Source organism: Budorcas taxicolor, chromosome 7 (genome assembly GCF_023091745.1).
Source record: "Budorcas taxicolor isolate Tak-1 chromosome 7, Takin1.1, whole genome shotgun sequence".
Lineage (NCBI taxonomy): Eukaryota > Metazoa > Chordata > Mammalia > Artiodactyla > Bovidae > Budorcas > Budorcas taxicolor.
In genome coordinates, this window is record NC_068916.1 from 14,157,712 (window position 1) to 14,178,021 (window position 20,310).

Consider the following 20,310-nt stretch of genomic DNA (forward strand, 5'->3'; position numbering starts at 1 on the left):
AGCCATAAGAAAAGTTATGACCAACCTAGATAGCATATTCAAAAGCAGAGACATTACTTTGCCAACAAAGTCCGTCTAGTCAAGGCTACGGTTTTTCCAGTGGTCATGTATGGATGTGAGAGTTGGACTGTGAAGAAAGCTGAGCGCTGAAGAACTGATGCTTTTGAAGTGTGGTGTTGGAGAAGACTCTTGAGAGTCCCTTGGACTGCAAGGAGATCCAAACAGTCCATCCTAAAGGAGATCAGTCCTGGGTGTTCATTGAAAGGACTGATGCTAAAGCTGAAACTCCAACACTTTGGCCACCTCATGCGAAGAGCTGACTTATTGGAAAAGACTCTGATGCTGGGAGGGATTGGGGGTGCGAGGAGAAGGGGATGACAGAGGATGAGATGGCTGGATGGCATCACCAACTCAATGGACATGGGTTTGGGTGAACTCCGGGAGTTGGTGATGGACAGGGAGGCCTGGCATGCTGCAATTCATGGGGTCGCAAAGAGTCGGACTCGGCTGAGCGACTGAGCTGAACTGAACTGAACAGCACTTATGAGTGAAGAAAGATGTTACTCCACCAAGGGCTTGAGGAGTATAAAAGGAATAGCTGACCATTTAGGGCAAAGAGAATTTACTGACCACTACTGAATGTATGTAAGATAAAAAACAGAGCAATCATTTCAAGAGCCACACCCCAAAGCAACGTATACAAGGTATACTGTATATAGTGCATACAATGTATACTGACCACTATTGAATATATGTAAGTTAGAAAATGGAACAAACATTTCAAGAGCCACACCCCAAAGCAATGTATATAAGTGTGAGTCTGGAGTAGAGACAATAGATTTATAAACAGCACATAGGCTACAGAGACCAAATTCTATGGTATAGAGAGGCTATATGTGAAGAATCATTATCAGCAATAATGGGGAAAACACACTGCCTGTTGGGCTTCTCAGTAGTAAAGAAACTGCCTTCCAATTCAAGATATATGGGTTCCATCCTTGAGTCAGGAAGACTCCCTGGAGAAGGAAATGGCAACTCCAGTATTTTTGCCTGGAAAATATCATGGACAGAGGAGCCTGGCAGACTACGGTCCATGGGGTCACTAAAGAGTCAGAAGCAGCTTACTGACTGAGTATACACACAGGCACATTGCCTGTTACTACAGCAGGCTCTTCATATTTTCCCCCATGAGCTCAGATCTCTTTAGACTCTGGGACATTTGTCCATGAGCAGTTAGGACACATGACATAAAGGTCACATTTGACTGAAAGATCTGACTTAGATCAGAAGTTCCAACCCTGGCCACATGCTAGAACCAGACTCAGTGTGTTTAAAAATACTCATCTAGGACTTCCCTGGTGGTCTAGTGGATTAGAGTCCACCTTTCAATGCAGGAGGCAGGAGTTCAATCCCTGGTCTGGGACTTAAGACCCCACAAGCTGCATGGTATGACCAAAAATAAAAATAAGTAATTTTTTATAATCTTCAGTTCAGGACACCGTAAGTCTAACATTGTGAAGGAATTATCCTCCTTTAAAATAAGTAAATAAATTTAAAAATAAATAAATAAGAATAAAATAAATAGACTCTTTGGCAGTGAGACTCAGTTGTCAGTTTATTTTTTAGTTTATTTTATTGCAGTATAGTTGATTCACAATGTTGCAAAACAGTGAGTATTTTTAAGCCTCCCAGATGATTTTGGGAAAAGCCAAGGCTGAGAAGCAGTAACATGTATCCTCACACATAGACTGCATGCGTGCATGCGTGCATGCTCAGTCACTTCAGTCATGTCCAAATCTGCAACCCCATGGACCATGGCCCACCAGGCTCCTCCATCCATGGGATTCTCCGGGCAAGAATATTGGAGTGGGTTGACATTTCTTTCTCCAGTGATAAAGTATGAAGTGAGTGAAGTGAGGGAAGTGAAGTTGCTCAGTTGTGTCTGACTCTTTGTGGCCCCCTGGACTGCAGCCCACCAGGCTCCCCTGTCCATGGGATTTTCCAGGCAAGAGTACTGGAGTGGGTTGCCATTGCCTTCTCCACATAGACTGCATACACAGATTTAAAACATAGTAATCAGCTGGAAAATAAACAACAGCTTCCCAAAAAAATACTATCTAAATCTGTAAAAATGGAGTTGTTCATCTTTCTAGCATGTGGGCCACCACAATAAATGAGAGACTCCTCCTTAGATACAATAAGATTCAGTCTCGCAGTATTTTTGACATCTATAGAATCCCAGAAGACCTTCCCAGCCCCATCAAAAACATATCTAAAGAAGCAATATTCAGGTATAAAACAAGGAGAGGTAAGAAGGCCCTAAGGGCTACAAATGATGTCATCAGAAAGATAGAATTTTCAGATCCAGATATTAATTTTTCTACTTTTTCCAACCCACACTCCAAATGGAGGTTAGACTGTTTTGTTGAGGAATCTGCACAAGGCCCTTTTGATGTCTCGGTTCCTCAGGCTGTAGATGAAGGGGTTCAGCATGGGAGTGACCACAGTGTACATAACTGAGGCCAGTGAATCCTTCCTGGGAGACTGTGAGATGGCTGAGCTGAGGTACACACCAAGGCCTGTTCCATAATATAAGCAAACAACTGTCAGGTGAGAGCCACAGGTGGAGAATGCTTTATACCTCCCACCTGATGATGGGACTCTCAAAATGGAGGAAAGAATTTTGTAATAAGAGAAAAAGATCCCTGAGAAAAGGACAAAAGCAAAAATGGCACCAGTAAAATACAGGATAATATTATTGGTGAAAGTGTCAGAACAGGCAAGCTTAAGGAGCAGAGAAGGGTCACAGAAGTAATTGGAAATTTCTACATCTTTGAAGCAGGTAAGTTGTAGCACAATCAAATTGTGTACCTGGGAGTCCATAAGGCTACCAAAAAAAGACACCAAAACTAAAGAGAAACAGAGGTGTGGGTTCATGATGACCAGGTAGTGCAGTGGGTGACAGATGGCCACAAACCTGTCATAGGACATCATAGACAGAAGCATACCATCCATACATCCAAAAAGTATAAAAGAAGACATCTGTGTCAGGCAGCCCCCATAGGAGATGACTCTGCTATGAGTTAGGATGTTCACAATCATCTTGGGGACTGTGGTGGAGACAAAACCAATGTCAGCCAAGGAGAGGTTGGAGAGGAAGAAGTACATGGGGGTGTGGAGGTGGGGGTCAGAGGTGATGGCCAGGATGATGAGCAGGTTTCCCAACACGGTGACCAGGTACATGGACAGAAACAGGACACAGAGCAAAGGCTGCAGTTCTGGATCATCTGAGAGGCCCAGGAGGAAGAATTCTGAGACACTGGTTAGATTCTGTGTTAGATTCTGTGGTTGTATGTACCTTGGACACCTTTGAAAAACAAACAAGATTTGGAAGAAAGAAAACAAGTAAATAACATATAGTATTGTGTCCATATTTTGGATTCAAGCAATTCATTTCTAAGATCTTACACCCTAGTTCCTTCAGCAATATTTCTCAGTGTGACAAACACTATCTGCTTAGAATTCTTTCTTCATTGGTTTCTGTGTTATTCACATCTGTCTATGCACTCTTACTTTATAAAACTTCACTGAAAAGTAAAAGAAATAAGGATGTCAGAGGTAATATACCCATGACCTCAGTTAAATATAGCCTACTTCTTTAGAGATGACAAGAGATTCCCTTATAGAATAAGAGATTCCCTTCCCCATCTAAGAAAATATATAATAATTCAAATATAAAAAATTTAAGTCATTTATATAAATCTTATTCTCTCAAATACAATTCTAGATATTTCTCTCACTTTTCTCTTTACAAATCTCTATGAAATTCAAGACTATGTCACCTGGATTCTAAATCAAAGATGAATGTTCTTAATCGGAAACATTTTGTTTGATCTTCAGAGTTTCATTCATCCTTTGGTTTTCTGTCTTCCTTCCTTCATGAAATAGAGATTACTCAAATATCAGAGCTCTTTTAGAAGTCATTTAGTATATACTCCGTATCTTTGACTTTGATGGACTTCAAATTTTAATCAACTTTGTTTAATTAAGAGTACGAGATCTAATGTGTTGGTGACTACAAAGATAGTGTTCATGTGCACAGTATTGTCAATGATTGAATGATAATGAAATTTAAGTAACCCTCTTGAAATTTTTTATCTTATACAGGATTATTTGTTTCGAACCATCTCAGTAAAATGTCTGAAGTATGAGACTACTTTACATTGCTTGGACTCTGTCTGTTCTGTACTGACAGGAGAATACTATTTCACTGTTTTTCTTTTTTTCAGTTTATTGACATGATTGACAAAATGGCATATATTTGGGTTGTGTGAGATGAAACTGTTTAAAGATATACAAAAGGACGATTTAAATACATATACACATGGGGAATGGTTACCACAGTCAAGTTAATTAACATATCCATCACCTCACACAGTTTCTTTGCATGTGTGTATGTGTATTAACAAGTAAGCCAAAGTCTCTTAGCAAATCTCAACAACACAGTGCAGAATTATTAGCTATAATCACTAGGCTGTACATTAGATACACAGAACTTACTCATTTTATAACTGAAAGTTTGAACCCTTTGACCAACATCTCCCCACTTTCTCCACCACCAATCCTCACAACTACAGCTTAAACTATGTTTCTAAGAGCTTGATATTCTTCACTTCCACACATAAGTGAGATCATACAGTATTTGACTGTCTATGTCTGGTGTATATATTTTATGCATAATATTCTTCAGGTCCATCCATGTTGTCACAAATGGCAAGATTTCCTTGTTTTTATGGCTGAAGAATAGCCCATCATTTATATATACACAGCACATTTTCTTTATTTATTCATCTGTCAGTAGACACATATCCATATTACACTATTTAAAATAATATCACAAGGACAAGGGAACGCACATATCTCTTAAAGGCTTTGAGTTCATTTTGTTAGCATGTACTCTGAAGTGCAGTTGCTGGGTCCTGTGGTAGTTCTATTTCAGTTCATTGCAGTTTTTTCTTTTTTAGGGCACCTCCATTCTGTTTTTCTAGTGTCTATAAATATTCATTCCCACCAACCAAGTACAAAGATTCACTTACCTCTGTATCCTCACCAACATTTGTTGCTTCTTTTATATAATAGCCATCCTAACAGGTTTAAGATGATATTTAATTTACATCTGGACTTGCATGACTTCATATTAATTGATGTTGAGTGCCTTTTACCTGGTGATCTTGTTCTCCTGATCATAAACTCTCTTATTTATAGTTGAGGAGTTTCAGGGGACGTTTCACAGTCAGGTCAGAACTCAACCTTCTTATCGTGACATAACAAATGTCCATGTCAATCCTTCCTGATACAGGGATTGCAATTCTTACACTTTTGCCTTTAAAAGGTAATTCTGGTTCATTATTTTGCCATTCAAACTATAATTTAATTGTGTAAAAGATCAAAATGGAATAATGAAAACACATCTGGGCAGTTTCCTTATCCATGAAATTATTATAGTAATTGAAACTACCTAAAGAAAAATCATTAATGTTGCTTAGACCAGTGGTTTTCAGGTCCAGTTGATCTACTATTTTTATGTGCATATTTTAAAAATACTCAGTTACCCCAGCCTCAGTCTAGAACTGGTTCCAGGATGTCTACATGTGAATTTCTTGGTCTTCCTTCTGTGAAGCTGGGCTTGATAAACACCACCTTAGAATACTGCACAACACTGAAAAGAAGGTCCATGACTATTATATCTATTAATACTATCATGAATACTTCACCTGCTTTGAAAATATGGACATTAATAATATTTGCTTCAGATGTCATATTTTACAAAAATTTAAAACATTGAAGTTTTCATGGCATCTCAGTTCAATCTCGTTCTTCTCCACGCACATCCCTAAAAGCAACATGTGTTGTGAAGTTGATGGGTTTGTTTCCTTTTAATGTTTCCATAATGTCAGTATTCGTTTAGGTATCCAAAACCAGCTTTCATAAAATCTTCTCTAAACAGAATACTATCCATATTGCCCCTGAAATGCACTTCTTTACACGACATTTTGGTTCCATCTCTCTGTGAAATACATACAACTACTTCATTTTCCTGACACACATTTTTGCATAAGGAGAGACAACATTTCATCAGTTCATAAATGTACTTTTATAGAAAGCAATATAAATTTAACAAATTTAAAATATATCTTTGACATATATATTAAAGGCAATAATACATACTTTAATATAGTTTATATATTAAATGAATATTTAATTTATACTATATGTATTATATTTTTATTCATATCAGTTTCTGCTTACAACAATCCTATGAAAATTCTTGTACCTCTCTCTATATCAAACAAATGAAGATTTGTATGTAATATGTGAGTGGTAATTAGTCATTGAAGTTCTAACAATTGATTATAATCAGTTTCACTAATTAATATTAGTAATTACTAATATTTGTTTCAATGAAAAAATAATTTTTGACAACTGCACCATCTTTTAATAAGGTATCTTTTGAAAAGAACTTTGAAGTCTGTCTTGTGATAATTTCACATTAGCTGCACATTTTCATCTTATATAGGAAATCTTCTCAACCTTAGATTTCAAAACTGGACAGCAAAATGCATAGCTAATCATTGAAAACCTTAAAATCCCCCATGTTAGGGTCATTATGGCCTCTGTAAACTGCTGTGTCACTTTCATAATTCACAGATACACCCCCTGAACCAAAAGAAGCTGAGACAATTTATCTTCCCTGTCACTTCTGGGACCCAAGTAGATTTGAAAATAAACTCTTACTAGGTACAGTGGAGGTGACTGAGAATTTGTGTAAGAATGAGCAGACCAGGGTTTGAGTCCTGGGTCTTTCCACTCTGTAAGTGGAGTACGTGCAAATCTCTCCACCTCTCTGTGTTTCTGTTCCTTCCTGGAAATTCAGACCAATATTTGTCTCTACAGTGTATATCACACCTAAAGGGAAGTTTAGAACTTAATAAACAATCAATCACTTGTATAAAGAATTTCAATCATTATTGGGAGATCATACTCATTAATAAAATAAACTCCCCCTAGTTTAATGACCTTTCATGGGTTCTAAGGCAAAGAGAACAAAGCCTTTCCTGTCTCAGAGCTGGAGCATAGAAAACATGAAATCCTAAAATATGTCTTGGCCCATGCATCAAGATGTGCATGTCCTCTTCTTTTCTGACTCTTTTTCCCCCCATATTCATGAAAAGTTCTTCAATGACTTCTCAGAGATTGAATGCTGTAGAGGCTATTGAATAGAAAATGATAGGTCCCAAAGAAAGTCCCATGATATAGGAAAAAAACAAGCAATATTTTAACTTGTCTCTGGTCCTATGGAACTTTCTGAAAAGGATGAAAACACCAGCGTGAATGGTCCACTGTGTGGAAGCTATATTGCCCACACATTGTTTCTGTGAAAAATGGAAGAGTTTATTCAACACTAAAATGGGTTTTTCATCCTTGTTGCCTCTACTGTGCTACCAAGATATAGGCTCTGAGGAATCAGAAATAAATAAACCTCAGTCATTTCTCTTCATTATGAAGAACGTACTTGTACCAAAAAAATCACAATAAACTAAACAATAAAATAAGCAAAAATCTCCTGTCAGGGATGTGAGGAAACCATAGCATCAGATGAAGAGATGACAGGAGAATTAGCCTTATCATTATTAGTAACAAAATATCAAAAATGTATTTTTCCTTCTCTTCATCCATCATATAGTTATTGCACAGAGGGCTACCATTATTTGTTTAGTCCTAATTCAATGGGTTTGTATCAATGAGGAATCAAGTCTGTTGACAATCCTAAGTCTTACAGATTCTAAGAAATTTCCCTATAACACACTAAGAATTAGCGGAGCATAAAAGATTCAAAATAAAGTTTTTGTTCTCTGAGTCTCATACCCCAAATTTCACTGTTTTCAGACTTTCTGAAAGTTTTCAGCAAAAATACAGAGATATAGCAACATATACATCTGGAGTATATTATTTTAAACGGTTTTCATTTACCTGAGTAGGAATGGACCACAAGACTCTGATTTTGTATCTGCTTTCATGACTGAATCAACTGATCATCAGTGCAGAGGAGAAAGTGGACAGAGGAAGTGAAATCCAGAAACACTGTCAACAGAGAGATCTACCCTATAGTATCGGGTGGCAATCATATCTCTGGTCTTTGCCTGTGATCTCATATGTTCTTCCTAAAGCTGACAGAGCTAGCTACCTACTGCTCTCCACTGTGCCTTCCAGAAAACTCCAAGAGGAAGGGCACAGTGAGCAGGGAATCTCTGCCAGGACTGACAGGGAAGTGGCACGATAGTTTGGGGTGGCAGAAGGACTTCCCTACCTTGCATCTGCAGTCAGTCTGTCTAAAATCACTGGCTTCAAACTTGGCTTTAACATTGTCTAAGTCATGATCTAGTTGCTGTTGTTTAGTCCTTAAGTTGCATCTGACTCTTTGAGACCCAATGAATTGTAGCCTACCAGGCTCCTCTGTCCATGGGATTTCCCAGGCAAGAATACTGGAGTGGATTGCCATTTCTTTCTCCAGGGAATCTTCTTGACCCATGATTCGAACCCACATCTCCTGCATTGGCAGGCAAGTTCTTTACCACTAAGCCACCAGGAAAGTCCCTTGAACTGATACATGTTACATAAAATATTTCACTTCTCTCTTCTTATTAAAATAATAGTAATGTGTGTACATATAATTGGGGAGAAATTATGCAGATGTACTCAAGTAATAAATATAAAACAATTCCAATCCCATGTAGATTGCTCCCAAACTCCCTTCATCATCACTATCTCCCTCAACACTTACTGGGCTGGGCTGCATCTCTGCTGGAACATGACCAAGGAGCACAGACTCACTGCCTCTCTCCTGCCTCTCCCTTTTCAGGATGGACAGGAAGACAGACTCAGGCTGGACATTCTGATGTACGTTCCTACAAAGGATGGAGACAGAGGTGTGGATTCACAACATGAGAACAGGCAAACCAAAGAGCTGGAGGCACTGACCAATTATTTACAATGATATTAGGGCTCAATGCATAAAGCTCATCATTAGCTAGTTAATCTATATTATTCCAATCTCTGGGGACTTGTTAATATTAATAGAACAGGAAAAGGAGAAAAGTGAATGTCCTAGGATGAGTCTGGGTCCCTCTTCTCCTCAGAAAGAAATTCCCTGTACTCTTGCTCCTTACTTCCAAGTCACAGGATCTTAACATTAAAGTCCGATTTTTTCTCATTTTCCCACTCAGTGTGTGGTTTTGAGAGCTGAAAATCCATGTATCAATCATGAAATCTATGCAGCATGAGGTCCATGCCAAGGATGTGTATGTACACTTTTCATTTTCAGAGTTAATAATTGTTTCTAAGGATAACTTGTTTTCATTTCCTTACTTTAGCTCACACTTGATGGGAGGAAACACACAATGGAATGAAAACCAAGAGTTGAGGTCTGTGAGAGCATCTCAGATCCTGCCCACCACACAGGCCTCATGCTCTATAAAGACTGTGTGCTCCAAGCCATTCAAGGCTAGATCCTGCCCATCTGCTTTGTAATATGTCCCCAGATTCACTGCACCAACATGATCTCAACAAAAACTCCCTGGAAACAAACTAGAAACGGGTAGACTTTTCCTCTCTACTGGGTACTGCAGACCCCACTGTACAGCTCAGGTCATGCAGTTTCAAGTAGACCCCTGGTTTGTGATACACAGGAGAGCCCCTCCATCAGCATCAAAGCAGGTGTGGAGCCAGAGTATTAGAACTGGCAAACTAATGAGCTAGAGGCACTGGCCAATTATTTACAATGATATGACCTTAGGGTTCAGTGCCCGAAGCTCATCATGAGCCAGTTGGTCCATGTTGTCCCAATCTCTGGAGACTTGTTAATATTAATGGAACATGAAAAGGAGAAAAGTGAATGTCCTGGGAAGCATCTGGGTCCCTTTTCTCCTTAGGAGAAAATTTTCCTATATTCTTGCTTATTACTTCTCACTTGCAGGATCTTAACACAAAATTCAGACTTTCCCCCTCAATTTAGCCATGCAATGTGTTACTTTGATATTGAATCGGTAGTATCAATCATGAAATCTACAAAGCATTAGGTCTATACTATGGATATGACATACTTTCCATTTTCACAGTCTCTAAGGATAGCTTCTGTTTTCTTGGCCAATTTTACTGAAACTTCACATGGGGTTAGACATGATTTAGCAACTAAATCACCAAACCAATGAATTTTGAATTCTAAGGTTTTTTTTCTTTATTGTCCTTGGCGTATTAGAAAACTATTGATCTTTACTTATAATTTAATAACTCATACTTTAATTAAATATTTCAGTACATCTCCCAGAAGGTCACAATCAAGGTGTCAGCCAGGGCTGTAGGCATCTCAAGGCTAGATCAGCAAGTGTCCACTTTCAAGCACATTCATGAGGCTGTTGATAAGATTCACCTGTTCACACAATATTATCCAGAGAATTCCTTCAGTTCCTTGACACATGGCCTCCTGGTAGGGCAGCTGGGTTTTATCAATGTGAGCCATCAAGAATACCAGAAAGAGGCACCAGGAAAATAGCCAGATTATTGTACTCTGTTCCCTATTACTTCCCAACATTTCTTCCTCATTCTTGTTGTTGGCAGTGGGTCTCTATGTACATCTCACACTCAGTGGCAGGGAAACACACAGGGATAGGAAAACCAGGAGTTTGGATCCATGAGAGGATCTCAGTGCCCACCACACAGAAACCTCACTGTCTATGAGAGGAAGACACTGGGTTTTGGGACATTAAAAATAATTCATCCACAGCAAAATGTATTACTATGCATGTGGGCTATGCATGTGTGCTAAGTCACTTCAGTTGTCTGACTCTTTTTGACCCTTTGAACTGTAGCCCTCTAGGCTCCTCTGTCCATGAGATTCCCCAGGCAAGAGTCCTGGAGAGGGTTGCCACGCTCTCCTTCACAGGATCTTCCCAACCCAGGGATTGAATCCAAGTGTCCCTCATTGCAGGTAGATTCTTTACCAGCTGAGCTACCCGGGAAGCCCTGAGTATCCTTGAAGTGAAGTGAAGTAAAATTCACTCAGTCATGTCCAACTCTTTGTGACCCCATGAACTATAAAATTCACGGAATTCTCCGGGCCAGAATACTGGAGTGGGTAGACTTTCCCTTCTCCAGGGGATCTTCCCAACCCGGTATCCAACCCAGGTCTCCTGCATTGCAGGCAGATTCTTTACCAGCTGAGCCACAAGGGAAGCCCAAATGGCGACTGAGTAGAGTTGATTATAGAGAGATGAGGGGAGTATTGGGGCTCTATAAAATATGTGGGCAGTGGTAAAATTGTTAAACTGAAGTAACAGCATTGTGGGGAGAAGGAATCAGACATTAGAGTCAGTGCTAAGGATGAGTGTAGAATACACGATGTATATGAAAGATAGATGTTGATCTTTATGTATTAGCGATTTGCTTTGCACTCGCCTTGGCTTTCCTTACATGATGACTATCTGTAAATAAAACAAGGATCTTCTCACATTCAGTGTTTGATGTGTCACTGAGAAATTTCTGTCCTCACTTTTTATCCCTTTACTATGTGCAGAAATAGTCAAACCCCACTCTTTGTTCTGTGAGTCTTAATCTAGCAGTAACCAGTAGAGAAAAATAGATTCTATTGAATGTCCTGATAATAAACACAAACCATATTTTTACAATTTTAAAGCAAACCATATTTTTTTTCTCTCTTTTGCAAGTCTTCTTAGAGATGTCTATAGAAGTTTCAAGACAGAAGAAAAATTCTGGATGTATAATCGTTAAATTGACTTTACTCTTCCTTATGAGTTAGTGGGTAATTTGTTCAATGCTGTACAAAGTAGTTCAGTTCAGTTCAGTCGCTCAGTCGTGTCTAACTCTTTGCAACCCCATGAATCACAGCACGCCACGCCTCCCTGTCCATCACCAACACCCGGAGTTCACTCAGATTCACGTTCATCGAGTCAGTGATGCCATCCAGCCATCTCATCCTCTGTCGTCCCCTTCTCCTCCTGCCCCCAATCCCTCCCAGCATCAAAGTCTTTTCCAACAAGTCAACTCTTTGCATGAGGTGGCCAAAGTACTGGAGTTTCAGCTTTAGCATCATTCCCTCCAAAGAAATCCCAGGACTGATCTCCTTCAGAATGGATTGGTTGGATCTCCTTGCAGTCCAAGGGACTCTCAAGAGTCTTCTCCAACACTACAGTTCAAAAGCATCAATTCTTCGGCACTCAGCCTTCTTCACAGTCCAACTCTCACATCCATATATGACTACTGGAGAAAACATAGCCTTGACTAGACGGACCTTAGTTGGCAAAGTAATGTCTCTGCTTTTGAATATGCTATCTAGGTTGGTCATAACTTTTTGAGCTGTGCCTAATTTCTGCCCCCGCTGTGCTACACTAGAGTACAAATAGACAAATTTAAGTTTCTATCCTCAACCTAATGAGAACCTGCTGCATAGCACAGGGAACTCTACTCAATGCTCTGAGGAGAGACCTAAATGGGAAAGATATGCAAAAAAGAAGGGATATATGCAAACTTATAACTGATTCACTCTGCTGTACAGCAGAAGCTAACACAACATTGTAAAGCAAATATACTCCAATAAAAATTAATTTACAAAAATCTTAGAGTGCTTTAAGCTCCATGTGGTTAGCAAAGAAAAATTAGAATGAATGAGAATTTTTTAAAAAACAATTTTAAAACAGGTTGTTTTGCTGAGGAACCTCCACATGGCCCTTTTGCTATCTTGGTTCCTCAGGTTGTAGATGAAGGAGTTCAGCATGGGGGTGACCACAGTGTACACCACCGAGGCCGCAATTCTTCCTGGGAGATTGTGAGATGGCTGAGCTGAGGTAGACACCAAGGCCTGTTTCATAAAATAAGTAAACAAATGCCAGGTGAGAGCCACAGGTCAAGAAAGCTTTATACCTCCCACCTGATGAGGGGACCCTTAGAATAGAGGAAACAATTTTATAATAAGAGAAAAAGAAAAAATAAATAAATAAATAAGAGAAAAAGATCCCCAAGATAGGGAGAAAATGAGAGATGGCACCAACAAAAATACATGACTATGTTATTGGTGAAAAGGTCAGAACAGGCAAGGTTGAGGAGATGAGAAGGGTCACAGAAGAAATGAGAGATGTCCACATCTTTGAAGTACGTGAGTTTTATCACCATGGAACTGTGCATCTGGGAAACCAAGAGACTGATGAAAAGTGATACCAAAACCAATGAGCCACGGAGACATGGGTTCATAATGTCCAAGTAACGCAGAGGGTGACAGATGGCTACAAACTGGTCATAGGCCATCACAGTCAGGAGGAGACCATCCAAACACCCAAAAAGCATAAAAAAGGACATTTGTGTCAGGCAGCCTGCATAGGAGATGACCCTGCTGTGAGTCTGAATGTCCAGGATCATTTTCAAGATTGTGGTGGAGGTGAAATCGATGTCAGCCAAGGATGGGTTGGAGAGGAAGAAGTACATGGGAGTGTGGAGGTGGGGGTCAAAGGTGACAGCCAGGATGATGAGTAGATTCCCCAGCGTGGTGACCAGGTATGTGGACAGGAACAGGATAAAGAGCAAAGGCTGCAGTTCTGGATCATCTGAGAGTTCCATGAAAAGGAATTCTGAGTCATTTGTTAGATTCTGTGGTTCCATATGGCTTTGACATCTTTTGAAAAAGGAGAGAAGATTGAAAGAAAGGAAACAAGTAAATGACCATGCAGTACTATGTCCACATTTTGGATTCAAGCAATTCACAAACGAAATGTTTACACTTGGTTTAAAAGTCTGTTCTTTATGTCTGTGTCTGCTTTGCTGCCCTTCTTGTAGGAGTGTTGGTACCATCTTTCTAAATTCCATATATATTCATTAATATACAGTACTTGTCTTTCTCTTTCTTTCACTGTGTATAATAGGCTCTGGGTTCATTCACATCAATAGAACTGACCCAAATATGTTCCATTTTATAACTGAGTATTGAGGCAATATGTCCTGGTAACTCAGCAATATATCTGAGTGTCTCAAATCCAGTTTTTTTTTTCCTTGTAACTGTTTTTTTCGATGGTTTCTATGTCATTCACCTCTTTCATTACACTGGCCTGAAGAATGTTAGGAAAGAAAGGAACTTTTATGATAACAATGTATGACCACAGCAATAAACTTCTCTGGTGGCTCAGATGGTAAAAAAAAATCCACCTGCAATGTGGGAGACCCAGGTTCAATTCCTGGATCAGGAAGACCCCCTGGAGAAGAACATGACAACCTACTCCAGTATTCTTGCCTGGAGAATCCTCAAAAACAGATGAGCCTGATGGGCTGCAGTCTGTTGCAGGAAGGGGGACACCTTCCAGGGCCCAAAAGTGGGCTCTTGTCTAACATTCAGAAATTAATTATCCAAGGAGACACATTTACTGACAAAGCAAGAGATTTTATTGGGAAGGGCCACCCGGGCAGAGAGCAGTAGGGTAAGGGAACCCAGGAGAACTACTCTGCCACATGGCTCGCAGTCTTGGGTCTTATGGTGAATGGATAAGTTTCTGGGTTGTCTTTGGTCATTCATTCTGAGTCCTTCCTGGTGGTGCACGCATTGCTCAGACAAGATGGATGCCAGTTAGAAGTATTCTGGGAGGTGATTGGACACGTGGTGTCACCTTTTGACCTTTCCCAAACTATTCCAGTTGCTGGTGGCTTATTAGTTCCGTGTTCTTTACCAGGACCTCCTGTTGTAAAACAACTCATGCAAATGATTAGTATGGTGTCTGGCCAAGGTGGGCAGTTTCAGTCCGTGTGCTTCCCCTAACAGTTCATGGAGTCACAAAGAGTCAGACACGACTGAGACTAAGCACAAATACTCTTAATGAAATATATTGAATAAGAAATAGACTTCTCCCTCTGAAATGAAAATATCTCTTGACTTATCAATGAACTATAAATGGCACAGACATCAGCAATTTCTGGCCCCCAAATGTGGATGAGGGCTCCCCAAACTGCAATACACCACCAACAACACCCCACAGTGATTGCTGAGGAGCTGGGAGGGGTTCTGTGCTGTGTTTAGTCGCTCAATCTTGCCCGACTCTGCAAACCCAAGGATGGTAATCCGCCAGGCTTCTCTGCCCATGAGATTTCACAGGTAAGAATACTGGAGTGCGAAAGCAGGGGAATGCAAGAATCAGCCTTCTGCCACATTGCCACTCCTTAAGGGGAACAAAGAAACAAGATTTGTTCCCAGAGGGCTGAGCTGCATATGAAAGGAATGAATTCGCTGATCCTGGAGGCTTGCATCTTCCCATAGATAGAATGCTAAATTCCTTAATTTGCTGTCTGATCTTTGATGTTCAGACTGCCTGTTCCCTTTTTTGCAGACTTGTATATAGCCTGCAAACTTGTAGTTAGCCTTCCCATCACAATAAACTGTGAAAAATTCTGAAAGAGATGGGAACACCAGACCACCTGATCTGCCTCTTGAGAAATCTGTATGCAGGTCAGGAAGCAAAAGTTAGAACTGGACATGGAAAAACAGACTGGTTCCAAACAGGAAAGGGAGTATGCCAAGGCTGTATATTGTCACCCCGCTTATTTAACTTATGCGCATACTTCATGGCAAATAGATAGGGAACAGTGAAAACAGTGGCTGATTTTATTTTGGGGGGCTCCAAAATTAACTGCAGATGGTGATTGCAGCCATGAAATTAAAAGACACTTACTCCTTGGAAGGAAAGTTGTGACCAACCTAGACAGCATATTAAAAAGCAAAGACATTACTTTGCCAACAAATGTCCGTCTAGTTAAGGCTATGGTTTTCCAGTGGTCATGTATGGATGTGAGAGTGAGACTATAAAGAAAGCTGAGCACCAAAGAATTGATGCTTTTGAACTGTGGTGTTGGAGAAGATGCTTGAGAGTCCCTTGGACTGCAAGGAGATCCAACCAGTCCATCCTAAAGAAGATCAGTCCTGGGTGTTCATTGGAAGAACTGATGTTGAAGCTGAAACCCCAATACTTTGGCCACCTGATGTGAAGAGCTGACTTATTTGAAAACACCCTGATGCTGGGAAAGATTGAGGGCAGGAGAAGGGGATGAGATGAGGATGAGATGGTTGGTGGCATCACGGACTCAATGGACATGAGTTCGGGTGGACTCTGGGAGTTGGTGATGGACAAGGAGGCCTGGTGTACTGTGGTTCTTGGGATTACAAAGAGTCAGACACAACTGAGCGACTGAACTGAACTGAACTTGCCTCCTTGGAGCAGTTTTCTCAAGTTACTGGGATGCTGTCTCCCAAGCTCAAATTCCTAAACATTCCCACCAAATAAAATAACTCTCTACTTTCAGGTTGTGACTATATTTTTTAGTTTACAGTGCAAACAAGTGCTATTTTAGCTTGTCTTTTGTTCTATGGGACACCCCATAGGCATGGAATGGAAAGCACAAGTGCATGCAAGCCATGTTGACTAGTCTCTGTTTCTGTGAACCAAAGAAAGGTCTATTCAATATTTACCATATTTGGGGTTTTTTTTTGGGGGGGTGCATTATTGTTGAAGGAAAGCTACATGGCTCAAAATAGCCTGGAGTTAACACTCCCCTCCGTATCCTACCCACCGTTCTATACAAAGTTCTATAAAGAACTTTCTCCCCCGAAGAAAGGAATGGACAATAAGATTATGTTCAGCTCCCAGAGGATCCCAGTCTCCAACCGAACTCAAGAATTCCTTTCCCCAGTTGTTTAAAGCTAACTAATCAAAAATAATCACAGGGAAAAACAGACCCCCTCAAAACGATGTATCTCCACATATATATGTTTTCTATATATACCTACTCTCTTCTCCATTTAGTGCAGCAGCCCACTAATCTGACTGCTGCCCCTTCTCGCCTCATTAGAGGTGATCTGTTCCTATAAAGTGTTGGTCTCGTTTTTCTTTTCCGGAATCTCGCCTTCTCTAACTCCCTTACCTTACAATTGTTGCCTACATTGTGCCAAAGACTAAACACTGGATAATCAGAAATAAATGTGACTCAGTCATTTCCTCCAAGTATTCATTATCCACTTACATAGGGATGAAACGTAAATGTTTCGGGAATTCCCTGGCTGTCCAGTGACTAAGACACCATGCTTTAACTGCCAAGGGCCCTTGTTCGATCCTTGGCCAGGGAACTAGGATCCCACAAGCCATGTGGCACAACCAAAAAAGAAAAAAGAAAAACTAACATGATTTGTCAGGTATCCATTAAAAACCAAACTGTCAGGTCACAGAATGTTTCAGTCAAATCATATGAACCTTGAATTTGGCCCTTATTATAAGCACCCATCACATAGTTAAATCGTATAGGTAGTATTCTTTATTTAGTTCTTACTCAGTGGAATGGTATTGTAATCAGGAAGAGTTAATTTTGAATTCACACCGGATCTGATCTGTGACTTTAACCCTTATCTTGCTGCTTCTGAATTATATGTACATAATGGCCTGCCTCAGGGAGATAACGTGACCCAACCCACCTATGAAGGACTGTGACATATTCTTAAATTCTTTGTGTGGCAAAGGGCATGGTGCCCTTCCTCTACTGCTTACAGGAGTGGCCCAGATATTCACTTTTGGGAGTGCTAGAGTCACAGATAGATGTGACGTATTTGTTGGTTCATATGACAAGAGATATTCCATTTCATATCACCCATGAAATGACTTGTAAGGAAGTCAGATTAACACATCCCCCTGCCTGAGGCTTGCCATTCTAGGAGACATTTGCAAGGATTGAATAGTCTTTTTACTTTGTTTCTTCACCACCACCACCACCACCCCCCTCCACTATCTCTGATCCATTAAAAAACCTGGTTTTGAGGTCCCTGCTTTTGCGGCACTAGACTGCCATCTTCTCTGTCAGCTGGCTCATGAATGAAGTCCCCTCCTTGTCCCAACACCTTGTCTAGGTTTTATAGGCCTATCATGTGGTGAGCAGCTTTCTTCACAGTCCAACTCTCACATCCATACATGACCACTGGAAAAACCATAGCCTTAACTAGACGGACCTTTGTTGGCAAAGTAATACCTCTGCTTTTTAATATGCTATCTAGATTGGTCATAAACTTTCCTTCCAAGGAGTAAGTGTCTTTTAATTTCATTGCTGCAATCACCATCTGCAGTGATTTTGGAGCCCCCCAAAAATAAAGTCTGACACTGTTTCCCAATCTATTTCCCATGAAGATGCTATGCTCTTAGTTTTCTGAATATTGAGCTTGAAGCCAACTTTTTCACTCTCCACTTTCACTTTCATCAAGAGGCTTTTTAGTTCCTCTTCACTTTCTGCCGTAAGGGTGGTGTCGTCTGCATATCTGAGGTTATTGATATTTCTCCCGGCAATCTTGATTCCAGCTTGTGCTTCTTCCAGCCCAGCGTTTCTCATGATATACACTGCATATAAGTTAAATAAGCAAGGTGACAATATTCAGCCTTGACGTACTCCTTTTCCTATTTGGAACTAGTCTGTTTTTCCATGTCCAGTTCTACCAGTCCATCCTAAAGACGATCAGTCCTGGGTGTTCATTGGAAGGACTGATGCTAAAGCTGAAACTCCAATACTTTGGCTACCTCATGTGAAGAGTTGACTCATTGGAAAAGACCCTAATGCTGGGAGGGATTGGGGGCAGGAGGAGAAGGGGATGACAGAGGATGAGATGGCTGGATGGCATCACCAACTTGATGCATGTGAGTTTGGATGAACTCCGGGAGTTGATGATGGACAGGGGGGCCTGGAATGCTGCAATTCATGGGGTCGCAAAGAGTTGGACACGACTGATCAACTGAACTGAACTGAAGTGAACTGTGGTTAGCAGAGCAAGCTTGGACTTGGGAACAGTTATCAACCAGGAATCAACTCAGATAACAATATGGAGGTTCAGAGGTACTAAACACTTGTTCCATTTTTCTAGATAGCAAGTAGACCAGATAGGATTTTAAATTATATTGTGCACAACTCAGCAACAAAGCAACAACAGGGAATCTTTAATAAAGGTTCATGATACCAAGTCTATAGCTTGTTGGTCAGTCGCTTAGTCATGTCCAGCTCTTTCCAACCCCTTGGACTGCAGCATGCCTGGCTACCCTGTTCTTCACTATCTCCCAGAGCTTTCTCAAACTCATTTCCATTATTCAGTGAAGCCATCCAACCATCTCATCCTCTGTCACCCCCTTCTGCTTTTGTCTTCAATCTTTCCCAGCATCAGGGTGTTTTCCATCTTCCTGCTGTGAAGGAGTTGGCTCTTCACATCAGGTGGCCAAAGTATTGGAGCTTAAGCTTCAGCATCAGTCCTTCCAATGAATATTCAGGGTTGATTCCCTTTAGGGTTGACTGGTTTGATCTCCTTGCTGTCCAAGGGACTCTCAAGAGGCTTCTACAGTACTGAAGTTCAAAATATGTGTAGCTGACATCATTCCCCTGTTCATTTTCATCATCACCTTCATGATCACTGATCACTTTGAAATACTTAAGGGACAGTTGTTTGTTTTTGTTCTATGTTTTCTTTATTTTAGCCATGCCATGCAGCTTAGGGGAAACCATGAGCAGGGATCGAACCTATGCCCCTGCAGCAGAAATATGGATTTCTAACCACTGGGCCCACAAGGGAATTCCCCTAGGGGGTGGTTTACAGGGACTCATTTCCTGCTTCAGTGAGATAGATGCCAATGGGCACTAGAGTCCATGTGGGAGGAAAACAGAAATCTAAATACGAGTCCCAGAATCCCCACCAGAACCAACAGCATAAACTCCATGGGCCTCTGAGCTGACTGCCGATGGTGCCCTACCGTCTTCTACTCCAACTATGCTTCTTATCCTGATGATCAAGACACAGCCCTCCCCTAGTCCCTCCCATATCCAGTATCTCCAATGGCACTCACTGTACTGCACCTCCTTTATGCTGGCTCATGACAAAGGACTAACAATCCTCTTCTCTTCCCATTCTTGGTAAGTGATGAAGGTTTAGCCTTCATTCTCTGGACTGGCAGAAAGACAGAGTTAGGCCTGAACCCCCTGATGCATAAAATGACTCTGGGAATAGAAGACACACATACAAGTGCAACTGTACAAGGACTTGCAAACTGAAAGCTTGCACAGCACAGGCTGATTATTTGAAGTTGTGTGGGCTTGAAGATTTGTTCCACAGAGCTCCTAATTAGCCAAATTGGTCCATGTTATCTCAGTCTCTGAGGATTTGTTGATGTTAATTGTACTGGATTATAAGAAAAG

At 40.7% G+C, this 20,310-nt stretch overlaps 2 protein-coding genes across 2 annotated transcripts; both read right to left on the reverse strand.

Moving 5' to 3' along the window:
- Positions 1 to 2,412: 2,412 nt before the first annotated feature.
- LOC128051093 (olfactory receptor 7E24-like) lies at positions 2,413 to 3,408 on the reverse strand. The gene has a single exon (XM_052643579.1). The coding sequence runs from the start codon at positions 3,241 to 3,243 to the stop codon at positions 2,413 to 2,415; it is 831 nt and encodes a 276-aa protein (XP_052499539.1). The 5' UTR covers positions 3,244 to 3,408.
- Positions 3,409 to 12,748: 9,340 nt separating this feature from the next.
- Positions 12,749 to 19,990, reverse strand: LOC128050509 (putative gustatory receptor clone PTE01). The gene is given in 4 exon segments (XM_052642764.1): positions 12,749 to 12,884; positions 12,886 to 13,124; positions 13,126 to 13,738; positions 19,962 to 19,990. Coding segments are annotated over 4 exon segments (1,017 nt in total).
- Between the last annotated feature and the right edge of the window lie 320 nt (positions 19,991 to 20,310).